This window comes from Tauraco erythrolophus, chromosome 6 (genome assembly GCF_009769465.1).
Source record: "Tauraco erythrolophus isolate bTauEry1 chromosome 6, bTauEry1.pri, whole genome shotgun sequence".
NCBI classification, from domain to species: domain Eukaryota; kingdom Metazoa; phylum Chordata; class Aves; order Musophagiformes; family Musophagidae; genus Tauraco; species Tauraco erythrolophus.
Window position 1 is genome coordinate 34,333,619 of NC_141470.1, and position 21,912 is coordinate 34,355,530.

Sequence of the window (21,912 nt, forward strand, 5' to 3'; positions counted from 1 at the left end):
TTTATGTTGAGTCTGTGCACATCAAGCATTCCTGACTTTTCAATGCACTACAGTTATTAGAGTATAATATATTTTGCATAAGAGAAATTAGTGCCTGACAAAAGAAGGCTGTGCCTTGGAAAGGGAGGGATCTTCCACCACTCTTCTGCAGTGAGAGGCATCAGCAGTTGGCAATAATTTCTCCAGTAGATTTACAAAACCTAATGCTTATCAATAAGAGGCGAATGCACAATTCCCAAAGGAAAAGCAAAACGCCTAACAGGTCCACTGCGAACCCATCAGTATGGGTTTTTGTTTTTTTTTTTTTTGTTTGTTTAGAACTGCTTTAGAAACACTTTGTTCTCTATCCACATCGATACTAAACATCTGTTTTGTTAGCCCTAAAACCCTTTTATTTAATTAAAAAAAAAACCAAAACACACCCCCACTGATTTCAGCAGTTCACTTTTGAAAACAAGCTCGTGAAGTTCTCCAGTCTGTCTCCATTAGATTTCTACTCCTCTGAAATAGAGCTGTTCCGGGCTCTAAGGACACTATGGATATCTCTCTCAACAGTAGCACTAGTGTAATCACAGTACCCAATACCTAACTCCTGCTAACATTTTTGGTGCCTACACTTTACTGACTTGGCAGAAGACCATCACCCAAGAAATACTGCCTTTTTAAAATTTATTAACAATTGCATAAACAATCAAAACAATTCTCTCCTTGCTTCCGCCCTTTGTCTTAAATAACGGAACACACTGCAAAATTCATTTGCACTTTCTTAACCAGCTGATTTCCTACTTTTTTCCTTCTGTACTTTGTCTATATCATTTCTTTCCTATCAGTGACACTTCTGTGACAATACCAGTGTTGTCCAGAATTCCAAGCGTAGTCCATTTTTGCAATACAATTAGTGATGAACATTAAAAGGACCAGTCGCATCATCAGGGTAACATAGAACCAACCGGGGAGAGCCCCCTTCTTCATTAGTAAGACTTCAACCTCTCACAAGGCAGTCATCCTGGTTTTGCTCTCAGCTATGAAAGCTGAATTGCAGGATACTTTGGTGATTGCAATTTCATGATGAGTCGCGATGTTCTTCCCCACTCACCTTTCTTAAACTCCAAATTCCATCTTCCCTGAGAATAGGGCCAGAAGTAACAATTAAAATAGCAAATGTCTTCAGAAAGAAAGTTACATAGAATTTATGTCCGGCTGCCAAAGTACATTTTGCTACACTAAAAACTTTCCCAGTATTCCTCATTTTGCAATCAATGTTCCCTCTGAACTCCATAAAGTGGATGGGATGGATGATGAGTAAGAGACAATGATAAAGGGAGCAGCAGACATTTACTGCTCTTCTCAGATTGAGGAGGAGAACGGTGAAATTCGAGCGTTTAGTGATGGTGTCCAATGGACAAAACCAGAGGAATAAGGCACCCTAATACTAGGGCTGCCACCTCCAGACGACTGAGTCCTTTTCCTCCAGTTGATTCAGGTTTGTGGCTATGAGCAATTCCTCCTACTTCTGGGAGGACATGAACTGTGGCAACGTATAGAAATGTTCCAGCAGAAAATAGCATAGCAACTCCGGTGGCATTGACTTCTGAAAGGGCTTCTTTGCTGCTCTGAAATAAAAAAAAAAAACAACCAAGAAACCAACAACTAACAGAAAGCAAAAAATGAGGATAAGCAGAAGTTCTCAATCAATAACAAAAAAATTCTGCAAATGTCTAGACACAGTAGGATTTCTACCAATTCTTGCTCTCTCACAAAGAAAATAGTTTAACGTGTCGGTTTCTGTCTTGTACCTTACGTGTAGCAACTCGCATTCTAAAGTTAACATGGGGGCAGAAAGACATCTCTAATCCTAGTTAGTTCACTTCAGACTTCTAGGAATCCTTACAGAAGAAAAAAGTCTGTGCAGAAGCATCTTGTTTAATCATCTCACAGCAACATAAAAAAATGTCAAAATTACAAAACACGCTTTGAAAAAAAATTCAGATTGCAAAGCCACAAATTTTAGGAAGGACACTCAAGACTGACTTTTTTTTTCCCTTTTTTCTAAACAGTTAAAGATGTTAGCCTTTAAATATCTCGTCCCCTGCTGGTCAGAGCAAGATTTGCTAGGTTTAAGTCCCAAATCATCAGACTTTCAATATTTCATTCGCATGTACAAGTAAACACTTAAAATTTTTCCAGAATTTCTATGCAAACTTCATAAAGACATCCTGGATGAAAACTGAGCACCTCCGCGCATTCGTACTAGGATAAAGATCATGCCACGCATCATTAAATGTAAGGAAATGCAAACCCACTCATATCAGTTTCAAAAACGCTTCTTGAACAATTTCCAAGTCAAGCGTGATGTTAGTTCTCTGGTACACCCTCAGGTTATTTTTCCAAAGAACAGAGACACATCTTCTGCTCTGGAACTATATCACCACTGTGACAGCCCTTTCGCCTTATCAATTCTCTGTTCTTTCTGAAGCGCAAAATGCAAACCCAACTCTCAGTGAGTCTGCATCAAAAGAATGCTCAAACAGCATTCTCATTTCTGTTTGCAAACCCAACTATTTCTGCCACCTCCTGTACTGCAATATCAAATATAATTCTTTCTGGCAAGTACAGGGATTAGTCCAGATTATTTACTTAATCTTTCCTCTCATGCCTTGATTTTCATGAGGTCACGTTATATTCTTTATGACACAACACCAGTGTGTCACCAGCACGGCCCACAGCAGTTAGAAACACTGCCGTGTCATAGGAAATGCTATGAGAAGCAGGAACATTTAATTTGGATAGAGATTATAAACTCATGCGCGGCAGCCCATTTCACAGGCCATTTGTTGTATAAAGCCAAGCCAAGACTATGCTTTCAGGAGTATGAGAGGCACAAAGGCTGTTCTAGCTGTGGATTCACCTTCTGACACACTGTGAAAAAGATTTTGAACATATAGGACCAATTCTGGGATGACGGGAGAAACTAGCAAAGATTATTTTCTACCGGCATATTAAAAGAAGAATGCATGCAGCAACACTGAAAATTACTCAGTTATATAGTCATCAGATAAAACCAGGTATATGAGTAAATTGTTAACTTCTCAGCAGGGAGCAGCAGAAAGGAGAAAAGACAGAAATGAGCTTTCTCAAAAAAGCTATAAACTCTATAGAAGAGTTCTATCACTGGTTCTGATGGAAAGCATGAGTTATTTTTGTTTCACACATTCATATTGCTACCTTTTTATCCACTTTTTTTTTCTAATCTCCATTCTGCTAAATTTTTCAAGCAGTTTGGAATTATGTTTCATGAGCCTCCTATGATATTCCTTTCCCCAAACTCCACTATTAAGCTACATTTTGGGCAGAACAAAATCACAGACCTACTTACCTTGCTTAGCCCTAAGTATGTCACCATGGACATAACAGGTGCTGCCAACGCAAAGACCAGCAAGTGTTTTCTAATTCGATTTCGTTCCAGCCCAGCGTGCATCAGGAAGGAAACCAGGCCAAAGGCAGCTGGTGCCTGCAAAAAACAATATTCACTGGTAATACAATGCCTTCTAAAATCCCCTGAGATCTGAGGAAAAGTTGAAATACGACGTACTGCATTGAAATGCACTGAACTGGAAGAAATCCAGCGATTTCTACTATGTTGCAGTAGATCAATAGAATTCTGTAGACTGCTCTACCTTAATAACAGTAACTAACAGAAACCCATGTTCTGGCTATCAGAGTACACATATTTGTGTAGCTATTATAAATATTAAAATGTTCATTCTGACTTGAGTAATTGCTATAATCCTTAAGTCTCCATTAATTTATATAATCTCTTTTTTCACCCTGATACTACAATGCATCCTTAGATGGAAAGTTTCTTCACCTGCAGCAGAAACATTCTACAATTGACATGGAGGGAGGGGGAAGAAATTCCCAAAGATAACTGTCAGCCTCCACATGAACAAAGACTTAAGAGATATTTTGATTAGTTCACCATTCAGTTTCATTTCTGTTCCCACTGGAAGGCAAACAAATACTTCCTTCTGCCTCTGCTGGCATCCAGTTTCTTATCCACAAGGCATAGCTGTTCTACTACTCACAGAATTTACTTATTTTTTCTCACATAAAGACAATAGAAGTCCACCCTGACATTTTTGAGATAAGACCTAAATTAAACTATATTGAGCATTTTTTTATACACAGAATCCTTTTTTTTAAGCTAGAAGGAAATCATGAGAAAAAAAAAATGAGAAAGACAAAAGCATCAATCAGCATCAGAAGACTAGAAAAATACAAAAGGACACCAGAGAAGAAATATGTTTATCTTTCAATACCAAATGTTTCCTGATAATCTTTCATAGGAGAAATCTAGAATAGTACAATTTGAGAAGTCAGTTAATTTGAACACTAAGAATAATAAAAAGTAAGTCTCACTTGGCAATAGCCATAAACTAAGCTTCACAGCAAGATGTGACATTGACTTTGCCACCTTTGATAAACCACAGTTTATAGAATCATAGAATGGTTAGGGTTGGAAGGGACCTTAAAGATCATCTAGTTCCAATCCCCCTGCCATGGGCAGGGAAACCCTCCACTACACCAGGTTGCCCAAAGCCTCATCTAACCTGGCTTTGAACACTTCCAGGGATGGGGCATCCACAACTTCTCTGGGCAATCTGTTCCACTGCCTCACCACTCTCAGAGCGAAAAATTTCTTTCTTATATCTAATCTAAATCTGCCCTCTTTCAGTTTAAATCCATTGCCCCTTGTCCTATCACTACACACCCTTGTAAAAAGTCCCTCTCCAGCTTTCCTGTAGGCCCCCTTTAGGTACTGGAAAGCTGCTATAAGATCACCCCGGAGCCTTCTCTTCTCCAGGCTGAACAGCCCCAACTCTTTCAGCCTGTCTTCATAGCAGAGGTGCTCCAGCCCTCCGATCATCTTCGTGGCCCTCCTCTGGACTCGAACAGTGAAGAAAAGACATACTAGATCTGAATTTTATAATATTTTGAACATGTAATTATGCAAGCAAGATTTTGGATGAATGCATGACTAGTAGCTGTAATATATGCATGTGCTGCCGTTAAGTCAAACGTGCATCTGCACACGTACATTTAGGAGCGACATAGTTAACAGACATCTTTGCACAAGCATTAAGGAAAAAAGATCTTCACATCTTCCTCGTTACCATCAGAAAAAACGTTTAAATTTTTTTTCCTGCAGAAATGATATATGACTGATGTTGAAGCTACTACAATAACACAGGTAACCAAAAGTTGTAATTTAGTACTCTGATATTAGGTGGTTTCAAAAGACTAACCTTTTAAGCACTAAACCCCTTTATAAAAAATATCCTTCCCATTTTCTTAAGAACATCACAGAACCAAAACGCTGTTGTAATCAGCATAAAACTGCTTTTCCTCCTTGAATACACTAGCATGTACTTCTGGGCTTCACCCTCTAGAACTTCTCCCAGTACATTTCTTACAGCAGTAAGAATCTTGCAAGAATCTTTGGGTTTTTTGTTTGTTTTTAAAAAAGAGCTAAACAAAAAGCAAAACACAAAAAAAAAAAAAAAACAAAAAACAAACACACTACAATACCACACTAGCTTCAGAAAAAGTCAGTGTGAAGCTGTCACATTTCTTCATGAGCTATTCTTCTCCCCCTACTTTTGGGAGGTTTTTCCCAACCATTGCAACCAAGGCAGGCAGTAGGCAGTCAGAATTCTCTCATTCGTGCCCCATTCAGACTTAGCATCCATCGTTTGCCATTCTGTCATACATTATACCAGTGCTTTTTGGTCCTTGAAGCTGTGCTACTAACCTGTTCGTTTCAATGGCATTTCCAGATTACATCACTAAGGAAACTTAAGACCTTTAGTAATTTCTGTATACTTTAACAGTTTTTTAAAGAACAATTTTTTTTTTCCCAGTACCTGAAGGGGGCCTACAAGAAAGCTGAAGAGGGACTTTTTACAAGGGCATACAGCGACAGGACAAGGAGCAATGGCTTTAAACCAAAACAGGGTAGATTTAGATTAGATGCAAGGAAGAAATTTTTCACTCTGAGGGTGGTGAAGCACTGGAACAGGTTGTCCAGAGAAGCTGTGGATGCCCCATCTCTGTAGGTGTTCAAGGCTGGGTTGTATGAGGCTTTGAGCAACCTGGTCTAGAGAAGGTGTCCCTGACCATGGCAGGAGCGTTGAAATTAGATCATCTTTAAGGTCCTTTCTAACCTAAATCATTCCATGAAAGAAGATTTTTTTTTTTTTGGATGATGACTTACCTTGTGCAACATAATCGCAACAAACACTATCAACTGGACGCTAGTCTGAGAAGTAGAAGCTGCTGCACCCAATGCAACACCATCAGCTGAAATAGGAGTGCAAATTCATGCATTATTCCTCCACGTCAGTTTCAGCTTTCCCACCCCCTCAATGGTTGACAGTACAAAACATGTTGATTTGAGAAGTCCTGTTACTCAAAATGCCACTGACAACACCAATTCATGATTCACCCCCCTTTGTTCTTAAGCCAAAACAATTTCAGGATTTCAGACAACCCTCAGCAGGAGCTGACTGTTACTTCCCAAGACCATAAAAATCATACTGATCGTATATTCAGCATTGACGCTTTCTGACAAACTAGAACCAGGTAACAAGTTTAGTTATTTTAGTCTTCTTTAGTACAAGTGGCTTCCTGTCTAAATTAAAAAATCTGCTTTCCATTCTAAGCATTAAAACAGTTTTCATTATTACACTTTAAATGAATTTTCAAATATAAACATATCGTAAATACTATTTTTTTACCATTTAACATAAATATATTGTCTAAATGAAATAGGAAATGGATACTATATTAATCCTTAATATATAGACACTTTGTTTAGTGAAGAAATATCTTTTTAAAAAAACAACTACTTATGACTTATCTAGACAATAACTTTCAGCAGGAAAGATTAAAAAGCATATTTACGCTACACATATATAATGAAGAATTGCAACATGAACATGGATTGACAGCAACACATGCATAACTTTTTCAGTCCTTGCAAGTCAGGTCAAATATATTTCAGTCAAATCTTTGCACTCCACCCTATAATGTCCTTTTTTCCACAAGATTTTTTTTTTTAAAACAATATTTTGTTAAAAAATACGAGACAACTAACAAGTAAACCCAAAGGTGTTTCATACTAATCAAATGTGTTAGCTTGTACTGAAATTTAGCAGCTTAAGCAGCCAGCAAAGGAATTGAAGAGGCAGAGAGTGAGCATCACACAACTTTTCAGATAGGAAAAATAAAGAAGTTAAAATCCAAATAAAACTCCATGGAACATTCTGAGCACTGGTGTACGTTTTCCCAGTAAGTTTGGGGGAAGATCCTTAGTTCTCCCTGCCTGCCTCTCTTTTATTAAAAAAAAAAAGCCACCTTCAAAAACAAAGCCCAAGTGTTTCTATCGCATCTGAAGATGAGTCACACAGCAACAGAAGTCCCTGTCAAGTGCTAGCAATAGGCCCCACATTACCTGCAGCATGGACTACTAGTCCCAGCGTTGTGGTGATTTTGGAGTTGCCTGATCTTGCAGCTTCTGGATCTGGTCATGAGGAAAATTAGGATAAAGAGAACAAATACTTAAATCATGCCGGAAGAAAAATGCTAAGCATCACTGCATATGTCTCTAAGAGGAGCTTAAGCAGTTATATTCAAAACTATCAGCTTTTGTATTTCTGCATTAGATTTACTGCAAAATAGTCTGATACCTAACACCTTCAAATCACCTGAAGTTCTGCCAACAAACAAGTGACAGAATCATAGACAATTCTTTGCAATTTACAGGATCATTGACATAGGCAAAAGCAGTTGTTTTTCTTAAAACTCCTTAAACGAAATGTTAAAGTTCTATGCTACCAAGGGAAAGAAAAGCTAGTGCTGCATCCTCAGAATCCAGAGCTGCTCCAAGAGTCAGGATGATTTTTCTCGATACAGCCCATAGTTAGCATTTTCCTTCAGATGACAGTCTGGGGCAATCTCTGTTGCACCGATTCTCTGGCAATTCTGAGTAAGCAATAAATTCTGAGTAAGCAATAAATTCATGGCATCAGTGGCAAAGATTTCCCTCCAACATTACACACTACAGCGCTGGCTGTGTTTCTCCTCTGCTTGACATTCAGTGTTTTATCTGCAATTATTTCACAACTACTCTGAGGACATTTGTGGGTCAGCTCATTATACAGCACAACAGGGAAGTGAAAGTGTTAAAAAAGAATCACTGCAATGAACAGGTCAGGTTAAGTCCTAAACAAGTATAGACACATCTTCTTATTAAACTGTTTAATTCCGAACAGTGATTATTTAGTTATACTAGTGGTCAGTAAGCTGACTGCAAGCACACTTACACAGCTACTTTAATAAGTCTGCACTGCTGCCGAAATGGAAAGCCCAGTCCAGTTCCTTTCCTCCTGCCTGTCTCCCTGCCCTCCAGTCTCTCTCTTCACACCCAGGCACCCACATAGTTGCGCAGTGCGTCAGATCAGGGAAGTAAGCTGGCTAAAAACTAACGTGTTCTCTTTGGTCAGATTAGAGTCTCCTTGATTCAGAAGATCAATTTAAGTAATTAATTGCATAATTGCATTTGGATGACTGTGATGGCATACTCATGTCAAACAGGAGAAGAAAAAGGTCACAAAGAACATTTCCTTTAAATGTGTTTTGGATTGGCCAGAACTAAAACTCAAAGAGAGTTCACATTTGATTTCATACCTCCGTTCTGGCCTACAGAATTTTTCTAGTTTAGACAAAGTAAATTCTAGCCACTTGGAAGATAACAAAACTATGAGACATTGCTTCAAACGAAAAACATTTTTTTCTTTGGTAGCTTTAAAAAACATCACAAAAACATTACTACATTTCCCATGACAGAGGTAAAGACTAGAAAAAACTTCACTTAATATCCTATCTTATAGTATGTATCTCAAACACAGATCACAGTCAATTTTCTCCTAGTATTTGCTCTGATCAGACATAGGAAAGGGGTATAACCTGTACAAACCAAGGATTCTCCTGGCAGTTGCTCACCTGTGTCCCCTTGTCATCCTTACTGCCACTGTTTCCTTTGAAAAGCTCTGAAGATCAGCTAGCTATAGCTGTGGCTCCATCTACACTCCTCCAAGAGCGCAAAGGTGACGCAGCCCTTGCACTGGCCTCCCATCTGTCCCACCACATTAACCCCGTACGAGCTTTTGTGCAGCTGCACTGTGAACTGTCAAGGATTCAACCAAAACATAGCTCTTCTCCTTTGTGTGTGTGTGTTTTACTTCTCCTTCAAGGTCAACTCCTTAATTTTTGAGGGCCAAACTCCACCAGAGCAGATTATATGGGAGAAAATGAGCAACTAAAAGCAGCAAAATACCTTTTCAGATGATAAACACCTTTGGTGCATTTTCAAGCTACAGTCTGAAGCGTGAAGCCACAGGCAGGAAACAAAAGCAACTGTAGGCATTTTGAGAGTCGAAGTTGAGAAATCTTTGGACTAAGCAGGACATATTTTGAAGTAAGTGAGGCTCTAGACTAGCATGGGAGTCTAGCTGTGCAGTTATAGTAAAGGACCAGAGCTTACAGCTAGTAGTTTCTGCAATCTTACTTCAGATAACTTTTTGGTTTTGCAAATTTTACCTACATGTATGACAACTAAGGAGGAAAAACAAACGAAGATAAAGACTAACATTAAGTTTTTTTGGAAAGCCAAAGAAATCTCCTATGGGTGATACCGTAAAAACAGACAATAACTCAAGTGTCAAGTCACCCTCCATCCCCACACCATACGTGCTCATACAGTTATTTCATGTTAGTGAAGCAAGCTTTCAAATTATGCTGAATTCCAGGATAGATTTCCAGCACAAACATTTCACACAGACCTTGCTTTATATTTGTGAAGCACCTACTGAAACTCTGGATGTGACTGGTTAAATTAAATCCCAGTAGCATTCAAAAAAACCTGCAACTTGCTAATTCAGACTAATTAGCAAGTCTAATCAAAGTGAATCTTTACTTACCATCTGTAGAGTGCACATGAGAGCTGCCTATCTGGTCCACCAAGAGCATGAAGACGAAGCCGAGGACAAGGGATACACCAATGTAGGCATGCAACCTGGAATGGTCATGGCCATACTCATGTACAACCGGGATTTCTGCTGCCTTCTCAGACTCCATCACACGCTGCACCTCACTCGCTGGGTGATGCTTCCCTGTGGCAGACAAGCAAACAGATTAGGAGACGGGACTACACAAGGCATGGCCACTTTTCTCCTCCCTTGCTGAAAGCGTTCTTCAAGCTTTCTTGGATAGTACACAAAAGTCCTCATTTAAGGTCAGTCTTAGACCATGTACTTAGGGAAGCACACTTCTGGGTAGATGGACCCTCCCCATACATCTTCAGCATGGACAAGCACAGAAATCATTAACACTTGATAAACTAGGCTACTTTGTTTAAATGTTGCATTTTACATACAAATCGATTGATAAAAATTGCTGAATAATTGCTTTTTAAATTGAAGTTGCCAGTTTTGTCAGTATTCAGAGTTACTGTCAACCAGTTAAGTCATAATCTTCATTTAAGTGAGAAAATATAAGATGAGGAGATAAAACTGGTTCCGTCCTCTAAGAGATCTAATGCAATCTTTGAGAAGATGAACTTTATAACCCAAAGCATCAGTCTCTAGGTAAACAAGTTAGCATTAATACACTCCATTGGTACGGAGCAGAACAACAGTTAAGTCAGCACACTGTTCTACAAATGCCAGTACCACCCCAGAAACCTAAAATCCATGCCCTGGGGTTGAACGTTGTGAGGTTGTTTCCTTTCCCTATACAAGCTTTAACCCCATGCCCCCTCACCCAAGACATCTACTTTGTCTCACTGAGCTACCCTGAAATGAGGTGACCTCTGAATGACTCTCAAATCTAAGAAGGGAAAGCAGTCAGCTGGACAGGTTTTTAGCTAAGTTTCCATGGTATAAAATGCTATTTGGTACACAGTACATAATTTAAAGATATTTTTGAATATTTCATAGGCTAGTAAGTGAAAAATATCTCTGCTTGCAATGACTTTTAGAAACCAGAGATGTAACATAACTTTGCCAACTTTTACAGGTTGCCATTTTCCCAGCATATATGATCTTTATCACAAGAAAATACTTATCACACACAAAATTCCCACCAATTTCAACAGAAATTACATCAGTTTCACTCTGATTTTACACAGGCTTAAAAAGAAAGGAGAAGGTTTTTCCAGAACACGCATTTGACATTTCCAGTAGTCTTTGGCCTAGCAGATCCCAAGACAGATCCAAGAGATCCTCCAGTCTTGCTCATGATGACAGGAAATTACTGCTTCTGCAATCCCACCTGACACAGAGGACAAACAACCTCCAGAAGTACACAGCTTTTTCAGTATTGACCACCAAGGATTGGCAAGAGCTGCCTTAGTATGTTTATGTGAAAGAGATTTAATAAAACTATTTTTTTTTAGCAAAATTCTAGGTATTATTTCCAGCTGATACAAGCAAACAAAGAGGTCTAAGCCGCCTTCTGCCAACAGCATACAGAAATACACTGTTAAAAAGGTACAAGCAAAGATCAGAAATAGGGAAATTTTAATTAAGCTTGCAACTACCATATAGAGCACAGTAAACATTTGACCTTTGGTTTCAGACTCTGTGCTCACTTGAATCTTTTTCTTTTTTTTTTTTTTTTATTTTTCCCTATGGCCCTAGCAGAGACACAACATCAGGCTAGAAAGCTCTTTGGTGATGCAGAAGAGGCATTTAACACTCCTTGGCATTCTTGTTATTATAAACAGTTGTACTTCCACAGCAGGTAAGGTGCTTTACACACAATAAGTATTACTCAAATGTTTCCAATGGGAGAACAGACACCATAAATCTACTTTCCACATTTGATACCTCAACCTAAGTCAGGTGTTTGAGTTGCATGCTATACTCCAAAGTCCTGAACTACCTACTATTCAGTACAGGTTGCCTCCGTTCCAGAACATGGTCAATGCTTACAACCACATTTGGTAGGTTCAATTAATATTTGTAAATCTCTTTAATGTTCTACTAAGAAAATGTTTCTTCTTCTACATTTCTCTGCTAGACTCCATGATGGTATCACAATCTCTAATGGTAATTATTTTCATAAACTCTCCTGTCCCTCCTCTACGCTTAGAGAACAGTTACTCACATAAGCAACCTTCCTGTATTTACATGGGAACTCAAGAGAAATTTGTTTTTTGAATAAGACATAAACCACAGAGAACTCATTTGCAAAGCTCCAGTGCCCTAGAGAACATACGCATCACAGTCCAGTATAAGGAAGCAGGTGGCACACTAATTTCCACTCCCTCACAAAGCAACAGTCAGCACTATAATATAAACTAAGAACATGAAGAGGACTCCGTCATGTTCAAATGCTTTATCGGGAATTGTATTTTCTCTTAAGATCTGCACCTAGGGAGGAATAACTGCAGGTACCAGTACCTCCTGGGGACCAACAATCAGAAAACCAGCTTTGCAGAAAAGGACCTTGGGGTCCTTGTGGATATAAAGTTTACGATGAGCCAGCAGTGTGTATTGTGGTAAAAAAAAAAAAAGGCTAAACAAGTCCTGGGCTGTGCTAGGAAGAGTGCTGCTAGCAGATCAAGGGAGGTGATCCTTGCACTCTACTCAGCACCAGTGAGACCACATCCTGGAGTGCCGGGTGCAGTTCTGGACTTCCCAGTATAAGACACATCTGGACATACTGAAGAGGCACGAAGATGACTATGGGACTGGAGCATCTCTCCTGTAAGAAAAGGCTGAGAGAGCTGAGACTGTTCAGCCTGAAGAAGAGTAGACTCAGAGGGATCTTATCAAAGTATATAAATAACTGATGAGAGGCTGTAAAGACAGCAGAGCCTTACGTATTAATCACTTGTTCCTATCTATGCCTTTTAATTCTTCCTGAAGTTTGGAATGATCTACTTGACCTTGTCCCTTAGCTGAACTTTCTCTCTTTTCTGAAAAACACCTCTTCCAAAGTGACTTGAAACAATAACACACTCAAACCCTTTTTTGGTTTTACTGTGCATTTCTTGCTATTTCACAGGAGGGCAATGCTTTGATGACAATACTATATGGAACAACACTGATATAAGCAAGCAGTTTCCATCAGAACTTCTAAAAAAATCTTTCCTAGAAACAATGTTACTGATTTTAGTTTATTTTTTATCACATTTAATGGTAAGAGGACTAGCAGGACTAGTGTACAGCGCTTAAACTAGGATGTTAACTAGATTGTTTCATTGATCTAACAGCAAGTTTCTCAGTATGAGGATAAACAAGGCTTTTGGAGGAGCCATCACTCAGCACTCAGCACTGGAAAGCTTTTTGACTTCGAAACAGCTAATTTGTTCTGCTTGAATCAAAGTAAGGATATTCATGTCTGAAGTGCTTATAATAATTACAATTCCACACAGAATCTGTCTCCCATTTCAACCTTGCATTTTTAAAGTTCACTCTAGATATTTTTTTTTTAAAGTGAGTGACAGTGCAACTTTCATGTACATAACTTTATTTAAAAAAAATAAACAACCAAGAATGGCAACAAACAAAATGGAGTACAGCATACATTAGGGCTTTCCCAACATCTGTGGCTGAAGTGACAAAAGTAAAGCTTTTGTCATTTTTGGGGAGGCCTTTTGGTTGGCAACTACTCTTCAGAAGTTTTAGACATTAACAGCAAAAACTTTATTTACTCTAGCAAGTCATCTTCTTGCTGGAGTATTTATACATCTTCTTGGATAAGACACAGTTGTACGTCCATCCCACTGTATAAAACATTGGCACAATGCCATTACTACAGACAAAGCACATCAGAATAGGCTTGGTAGCAGCCCTCGAAAGATTTCAAACATGTCTTTGCTGAACAAGATTGATCAATAAAATAATTTTAAACCTCACAAGATTGCTGCCATCGATATTAAAAAGTTAACTTTGCTTCAGATCATTTCAAGTCCTAAAACAGTGGGTAAACTCAGAGCAATCTTTCTGACAGTGGTTATACAGTTTCACTAGTTAAAACAAAGGACTGAAGTCACTAAAGGAATTTTATTTGCTGGTAATAATCAAGTTTCACTACACACATACATAGGTTTGTGATCAAATAACAATCTAAATCATGATACGCTAATTGCTCTCGGCCTACAAGGTAAAAAAATTAGAAGCTATTTATTCTGTGACCTGTGGGAAAACACAGAATAGTAAATTTCCTTTGTATCAATGATAAACACCTGTTTTAGTAACAAGCAACCAGTCTTTAAGTTAAATTACACTTGGAACTGGACAAACAGACATCTTTCTCTCCCTCTCTTTTTTTCACCAGTTATATGAATATATCTCAATGTTCCCTTAGGCACCTTTCTAGGTTTAATGACATAAACAGGTGAAGTTGAAAAAAAAAAAATCTTAAGCTTAACTTGAATAACCTAAATACTAGAAACATTTTTTTCGTAGTTAAATCAGCAATACCCATGAATTTTGTTTCTCTGCAATACAAAAAAAAAAATCTTTACAGGCAGACTGCTTTAGACATGATACTGTGAGTTAGGAATTGAGATTGAATCCATTCACAGAACAAATTATTTTTTCCTAGGCAAATACTTCTGACATTACTACCACAGTAATGGGAAATGTCTTTTTTCTCCACATACTAAACTAAGTTATATAGCATATAGCTCTAAACAGCAGGCTGTAGATTTCGTACATGAACAGTATGACCCACTTAGTTGGGGGAAAAACAAAAATGTAAACATTCACAGCAATTGTATTTACTGCAAGCCATATCATCGCAAGAAAAAATTAGTCTACTTAGAATTAAAACTGAATGGAGAGCAAACCCACAACTACAGCTCAGAGACATCCAACATTAGAGTGTACAAATTACAGTACAGTACAAAAGCATAATCAGAGGTTCTTTCACTTCTTGATAAAGGATGATTTTATATATTATCTTCTGTTTACTTTAAACTCAAGTAGAACAATGTAAACTTAGTGGAAACTAAACCAGGATAAATCAAAGTATATTACTAAAAAGAAATTTTAAACAGTGTAGAAACAAGAAAACATAGTAGTACAAGAAAAGCAGAGTATTACAATTATCTCTCAACCCCAGATTAGCAACAACAGTACATCAGATGCTTGCAAAGTTCTCTACAGCCTCAACTTTATAGAACTTTCTCCTGTGACCACTAAGTTGCTGCTGTTTACCTTCAGATAAATTCTTGATTCTGAGCATACTGCACCTCACACAGGCAAAGGTAATGTACTAACACAAGACTCCAAGCTAAAGCAAGATTTAAAATGTGCTCCCAACAGGGGTACTGAGCCCCGACTATTTAAAATAATGTCATCACCTCAAACTGAGGTTTACTAAGACTTTTGGGTATAAAACGTGCTCCACACTCATGTCCCTACAAGACACATAATCAGTTAGCTTTGAGCTATTCATTAGAGGCTATGAGGTTCTGAAGACTGGCAACAGCAGACTAGAACTGGGTGCTTGAACTTGGAACCACGCAAAGATATCTACATGAAACAGACACCACCATTCAAGAAAGAAATGTCTCCTACACTGTCAATTAGCCCTATATAATCATAATTTTCAGCCAAGTATATTAAAGTAACTTAATTTCAAGATATTCTTCAGCTTCAAAGGAGGAAATTCTTATGAGGGCAAGTATATATAGATTTACAAAATTTCCTGCAATTGCTTTAATGAGAAGCAATTTAAACTACAAAAAGCAACAGCAAATAGTCCACAATTTCATTCTCTGTCAAAGGCATCCTTACACCTCTTTTGAAGTTCCAGTTAAAGTCAAACTTTAACTCTCCCCAAAATATGGAATGCTACACATGACCTGGCATAAAAGGCTGCGGTTCCATTAACAGTACAGTACCTGAACCCACAAATGACTGGATCACTCAGGAAGCATCATCTGATCCACAGTGTGATCACAACCCTCTGTCAAATCACCATAAACATGCAATATCATGCCTATGGAAGTTTTGTGATTCTATGCTGGCTTGGTGTCATGCTGCTATGAAATCCTCCCGTCAATCTCAAGTTAAAAGCCCTAGAAACTAGCCCCAGTACATCATAACACCATGATCTGAGTTATCTTGAACGAGGCCATCCAGGTTTGGTTCTTACCCTCCAAAATGTCTTCATAAAGTGCATGTACTCCTTCTGGCACAATGACAGCCAAGGCAGTTCCACACAGCAGCCCAGCACCCAGAACAGTCACCAACTTCAATCTCTCCTGCAAGAAAGTACAAAACAATGATCACCTTTAAGAATGAAAATGTTTTCTTTACTCTCCTTCATTAACAGAGGTTCGAGCAGGGGGAAGGGAGGAGAGTGAATGATCCGCAAAACCTCCTGCTGATTTTTATTCAAGAGCTCCAGTTACATAGTTCTATATTTCTAAAGATTAACTTTCTGAAAAGTGAACATATCCAGTGTCTGATGCAATCAACTGAAGTAGGAAATTAAAGTTAAAGATGACTCATTTGGCTGTTAACATCAGACAAGAAATGAAACACAGCATATTTGAAAATAGCAAGAATTTGGCACTAATGATTATTGGGGCCAATTATTATTGGCACTAATGATTATTCACCCTCTGGGGCCTCAAACCGTGAGGCCTGCAGAGGCAAAGAAAGGTTTAAAGTGCCTGAATTTTGAAGCAAGTTTGCAAGTCTATGTTTTATCTCCATTCTGAGTTTGTTTTCAAATATATCCTCCCTACTAGAAATCATACTTAAACATGCAAGTTCTCTAAAATCTCTGCTAGGTATGGCACAGCACAAGATAAATTGCCTGTTCCAAAAAAAAAAAAAAAAAAAAATCTAAATAATATAAGGAAACAGAAGAAAACTAAATTATCAAAGCAAAACCAGAAAGACAAGATAATCAATAATGTTAATGTATCTACAGATACAAATGCAGTGGTCTAGTAAGAGAGTGAACTGCTAAGTCAGCTATATTTATATAACACAGAAAAGGGCTAAGAAAAGTTTTAGGACTACAGAAAGAGAAAAGGAATGTTTTAGAGAATAAAAGAAGCAGGAACTCCACTTTCATTTACAGGTTTAGGGAGACAGAGAAATTAAGTTAATCTGTTATAAGACTGTTACATGACAGATGAACTATATTTCAGTCTCTAAACCAAACAGACACTCTTGTGCAGAAGCTTGTCCTTGAAAATGCCATACTTTAATGGCCTTCTATTTAATAGGGTAGCTTTGATGAACAGATTTTCTTTAAAAACATAAAATTGTGGATATAAAAGTAATTTAAGAGAAAGATACTATTTGGTACTTGAAAGGTCTGAATATGTGTTTCCTGTATTAAAAAAACCCACCCAAAATAAGGTGCCAGGTAAAGCTTTAGAACTGCAGTACCATAGCACTTGCAGAATGTCAGGTAGCTACAAAACATGGCAGAAGAGACTGAATCCCTAAAACAGGTCCAAAACCAGAGTTACAAAAAATAATTTAAAGAGGCTTACTTAAATGAGAGTTTAAATGAGGAACTTGCATCAGTCAAACTGATAATATGCATTTCATGTCAGTTGTCTTTTCTTTTTCATCTTATTAGGAGACACATAAATGCAGACTGGTGGTTTTTTTTTTGTTTTTACAACCATTTCTAAGCCTTCCAATGGCATTTTAAAAGGAATTAAAGACTGTAAAGGCATTTAGGGCAATAGAAATGATATTCCTCTCTCCAGGTAATTATAGACCATGGTAATCCCCTTTTGCCTCTACAAAGATAGTTTTAAAAATAGATTTGTTACATAAGTGCTGTAAATTTGCAATTACAAACTTAAAAAAAATATATAGACTTAATGTTTTTATAGTATAGTAAAGAAAATATAGTTTAGTTCATATTCCAGGAAGAATTTCAACAACAACATTAAAAAACATATACATAAAGAGTTTATAAAAGTACTTGCAACTACAAGTAGAAGTCACCTTCCTAGCTACATTCTAATTTTGGGGAAAAAGCTTAGAAAATTATCACTTCTCCCTCACTTCCCTCAAACTGACTAAACTCTGTTTCACTAATATAAGAAGAACAGTTTACTATTACTTTTTGCTCCCTTGTGACTACAATATTGATAGGCTAAAGTCAAAGTCACATACTGAAAATCTAGTTATATGAACATCTAATAGATTCTGAGATGACAACTTGCAGAGGTTGTTTTTCATCATTTCTGTAACAGTCCTTATCTTATCACATGTAGCAACCGTGGGAGTTTAGATCCTCGTAACATTTGTATTCAGTACAATTGAAGTAGTAACACGCAAGAGATGAAAACACCTGTAAAGTTTCCACAAACATGCACCATACACTGGCATATGTAACAATTATACTTGGTAAATTGTTATACAGTAGCAACCTATATGAAAAGACAATCTTTAACACTCACTGTTGATAATCAAGTCATTTTGCAAAAATATAGTATCATACAAGGAAAAGCAAGATTATTTTTATACTGCAGCACTATAATCTTTTACATAAATACATATATAAACACGAGGGAAAAGTGTCAACAGTAACACCATTTTATTACAAAATATGCAAATATAGAGTACTGATTGCTTTCATTTGGGCATCTGTGAATTTTAAAGATCCATGAAAATAACACACACTAACAAGTAACTATTTCAAGAGAAGTCTCCATCTCCTTTCTCCTTTTCAGTATAAAATACTTAAACCCAGTGAATACAGCAGTCTAATAATTGCAGCCTACTCAGACAGGCCAAAGTCATCTAGTTTGATCTAAGAAATCAAACCATTTCAGTTACAAAAAACAACTTGTGTTTCTCTTGTCAAAAAACAGAACAACACAGCAAACAGTGCTAAAAAAACACATGAGAAAAATGTTACACTTCTCAAAGTAGCAAGTTTTTCCACAGCTCAGTATTCGTTTTAATTCTGCATGGTACTGAAACTCTGATTTGGACCTAGCAAGAACTCCAACCTACTTTCAGCAGCAAGCAGTCCCACTCCAGTCCACACTGCCTGCCTCTGTCACACCAGCAAAAGACACAAACTGCTCCAACTCGATATCTTTTTTTTTTTTTTTTTTTTTTTTTTTTTTTTTTTGCATTTAGGCTACAACTTGGGAGACAACCTCAAGAACTGGTGTAGTGTTATTTCCAGACCAAAGTTAGCCAAACAGAGTACTGTAAACCAGGATTAAGCTGAAAGGGTACACATGCATACAGAAATGAAGTTCTGTTCAGTTTGTACCTTTTTACCATCAATGTTTAGTCACACTTGGCTTTGCTGGAGTTTTATACTTCCAAGAATATACAAATCTAATCAAAAGAACAGAAACCAGTATAAAATCAGAACACGACCAATAGGTTTCATAGCAAAAAAAACTCATCTGAAGAAATGTGTTAATGCTAACAAACAATTTCATTCTTCTCCAGCATCTGGGGTATATTATGTAAAGCATTCATTATTGTTTTCTAACCATTAGCAGCCTGTGGGAAGAGGTATTTTTCCTCACCAAGGCCATCTACAAAACTTTTCGCAAATGATAGAATGCACAGCCCAGTCATTTCAGTTTGACAATGTCATGTTGCACAGGTCTAAGCAATCATTTTTAAACAAAACAATTACAATTGCACACTTCCAGGATTAGCTAGTATTTGCACATAATTTGCAGGAAGATTCAGTTCCTCTTTTAAACCAGCATAGCATATGGATCCTTAAAACATCTAATTTAAGTATAAAACTGAATCAAGCTAAGAGTTTAAGATACCACAATAAACTTGATTGCACATGTGCGTACCTTTGGTAAAATACTGCACACACAAAAGGCTAGTAAATATGTGATTATCGCTTATGCAGAGTGCTATGCTTTTGGATCCAAAACAGATCTGTATTTCTGCAGCTGTTTAGGAGCCCTCTGATTCTACTATATAAATAAACTGTGTAAACACAGATCAAAAACTCTACCTGCAAACAACACTAAATATAAAGCCGGAGACAACAGGCAACTGTCAAGCACATACATGAGGAAACGTAAAATTAAATGAAAAAAGAGACAACACAGGCATGCTAGGCAGCATCCTCAGCAAATTGGCAAGAAAATCCTTTGTAGGCTTCAGGGCAAAAGCTAGTTTTGAAAAACGAGATAATGGAAGCAACAGCATTGAAGACATCCAAGGGAAGGTCCACCAAAGCATCAAACGAAGCACCAGCAAAACAGAACTATGCTTTACGTAAAGACTTCAGAACATGCGGTTGTTTCAATCCATGTAGCTGAATTGTACTGTTACCAAAACAAACAGCCTTTCTGTTCAGAGTCTGCTGCTCTCAAAGCTTCCCAGTAATAATGGGACCAAAGGACAGGTGCAACCAGCCCTGTGACTGGATGGAGGAACGAGTCACATCTCTCTTCCAGCACTTTGCTTTCCAAAAGTAGTAGACATGGGAAACCTCTCATAAGAGAGCTCTTACTACCTTAGAACAACTAAACTCTCACTACACCACACCTGTATACAACAGTCATTTAGAAACAGAAAGAATCCTCAGGCATCACAGGATATTAGGAGACTTCCAGAGGCTGCAACAATCATCATCACCTTAATAATCATCTCTTATAAGCACCCAAATACATTCACTTCTGAACTCCTGTACTGCTTGCAAACTCATTCAATCTACGAAAGTCTCCCTCTCCTATAACACCACCTTATATCTCCAAGATACTTTTCCAAAAGAATGCCTTGAGTTCCATGGGACAGTAGCATACTAGAAGTTTGTGTTGTAATCAAAGAGCAAAGGTTTCATTTTCAGCAGCACAAGCTGTGAACAAAACCGTGAACCAAAACAAAGTTTTCTGAGAACGTTCTCGGAACTGTTTTTAAAAGCCCATAAATGCTCAGTAAGTTAACCTCTGAGTTCAGTAGTTTCTGACACAAGCTTCTAAGAAGAACCCTGTCCAGTTGTTATCATATCCTTCTACTACATGCTGAGACTTTGCTTCATCTGTAGCTGAGATGCTTGGATCAAGTTTGGCAGGCTTAAATGGCTTTTATATACATTGTAGCATAAGCATAATTTTACACTGCAATTTTGAATGAAAGTTAATATTGCATTCATAATTTCCTTAAAAATCTTCTATAGCTCCATCACCCCCAATAGCACTGCGTACTTGAAAGGGAACGGCACTAACTCCTCCTGCCAGACCTCTCCATCTAGCTTCTGTTATTCTTCCTTAGCAACCAACGAGCAGTTTGGCAAAGCTGTCTTACCTCGGAAAAATTAACTGCCAAGGGGATAATTCCTGCCACATAGCAGGCGACCAGCATGGCCAGAGACAGCAGGCAGATGGAGCGGAAGTCATCCATTTCGCTGCTTTCTGTCCGGTCCCTTAAAGTGAATTTCAACAGCAACTTTTCCACCTCGCCCCGCGCGCCTTAACCCGTGCAGACACCGAGCTCCCAGGAAAGGCTTTCAGCCATGTCTGTCCTGCCCGGCGGCTTCGGCCGGCTCGGCCCCCAGCGGAGGCCCCTCCGGGCCCGATGTGCGGCACCCGCTATCCCGCCGGGGCCGCCCGACACAGCCGCGGGGGACGAGCGGGGAGCCCCTCGCCCCTGGGGGGGACGGCCGGGGAGACACCTGCGCAGCTGCTGGAGGGGGCAGCGGCCCGGCCGCGGGGCAGGCCCGGCCCTCACCCGAGGCAGCGGGACCTTCCCCTACACCCCGCTGCCCCCAGGGGGAGAGGGGAGAAAAGCGGCGGGCGCCGAGGCGGCTCCTCGCGGAGGAGGCCGCGTCCGTGGAGAGAAGGCGCGGGGAACCTGCGAG

General features: G+C 38.5%; 1 protein-coding gene across 3 annotated transcripts; it reads right to left on the reverse strand.

Moving 5' to 3' along the window:
* Window positions 1-800: 800 nt before the first annotated feature.
* Window positions 801-21,580, reverse strand: SLC39A9 (solute carrier family 39 member 9). Of its 3 annotated transcripts, XM_009992589.2 has the most exons (7): window positions 21,360-21,580; window positions 16,234-16,342; window positions 10,041-10,232; window positions 7,514-7,582; window positions 6,275-6,360; window positions 3,377-3,511; window positions 801-1,613 (listed from the first exon to the last, which is right to left on the reverse strand). In XM_009992589.2, the coding sequence occupies exons 1-7, from the start codon at window positions 21,453-21,455 to the stop codon at window positions 1,383-1,385; spliced, it is 918 nt and encodes a 305-aa protein (XP_009990891.1). In that variant the 5' UTR covers window positions 21,456-21,580; the 3' UTR covers window positions 801-1,382. The 3 variants fall into 3 exon arrangements, with proteins under 3 accessions (XP_009990891.1, XP_086469648.1, XP_009990892.1); XM_086613522.1 differs by lacking the exon at window positions 10,041-10,232; XM_009992590.2 differs by lacking the exon at window positions 7,514-7,582.
* Window positions 21,581-21,912: the final 332 nt, after the last annotated feature.

Bases quoted from the DNA above. Each gene is read 5' to 3' on its own strand.
- SLC39A9 (XM_009992589.2), bottom strand. From the start codon at position 21,455: ATGGATGACTTCCGCTCCATCTGCCTGCTGTCTCTGGCCATGCTGGTC. The intron at 16,343-21,359 runs GTAAGACAGCTT...ACTTTCTTGCAG, and splicing joins TGGCAGTTAATTTTTCCGAG to GAGAGATTGAAGTTGGTGAC. The intron at 7,583-10,040 runs GTAAGTAAAGAT...CCTCATGACCAG, and splicing joins TCATGTGCACTCTACAGATG to ATCCAGAAGCTGCAAGATCA.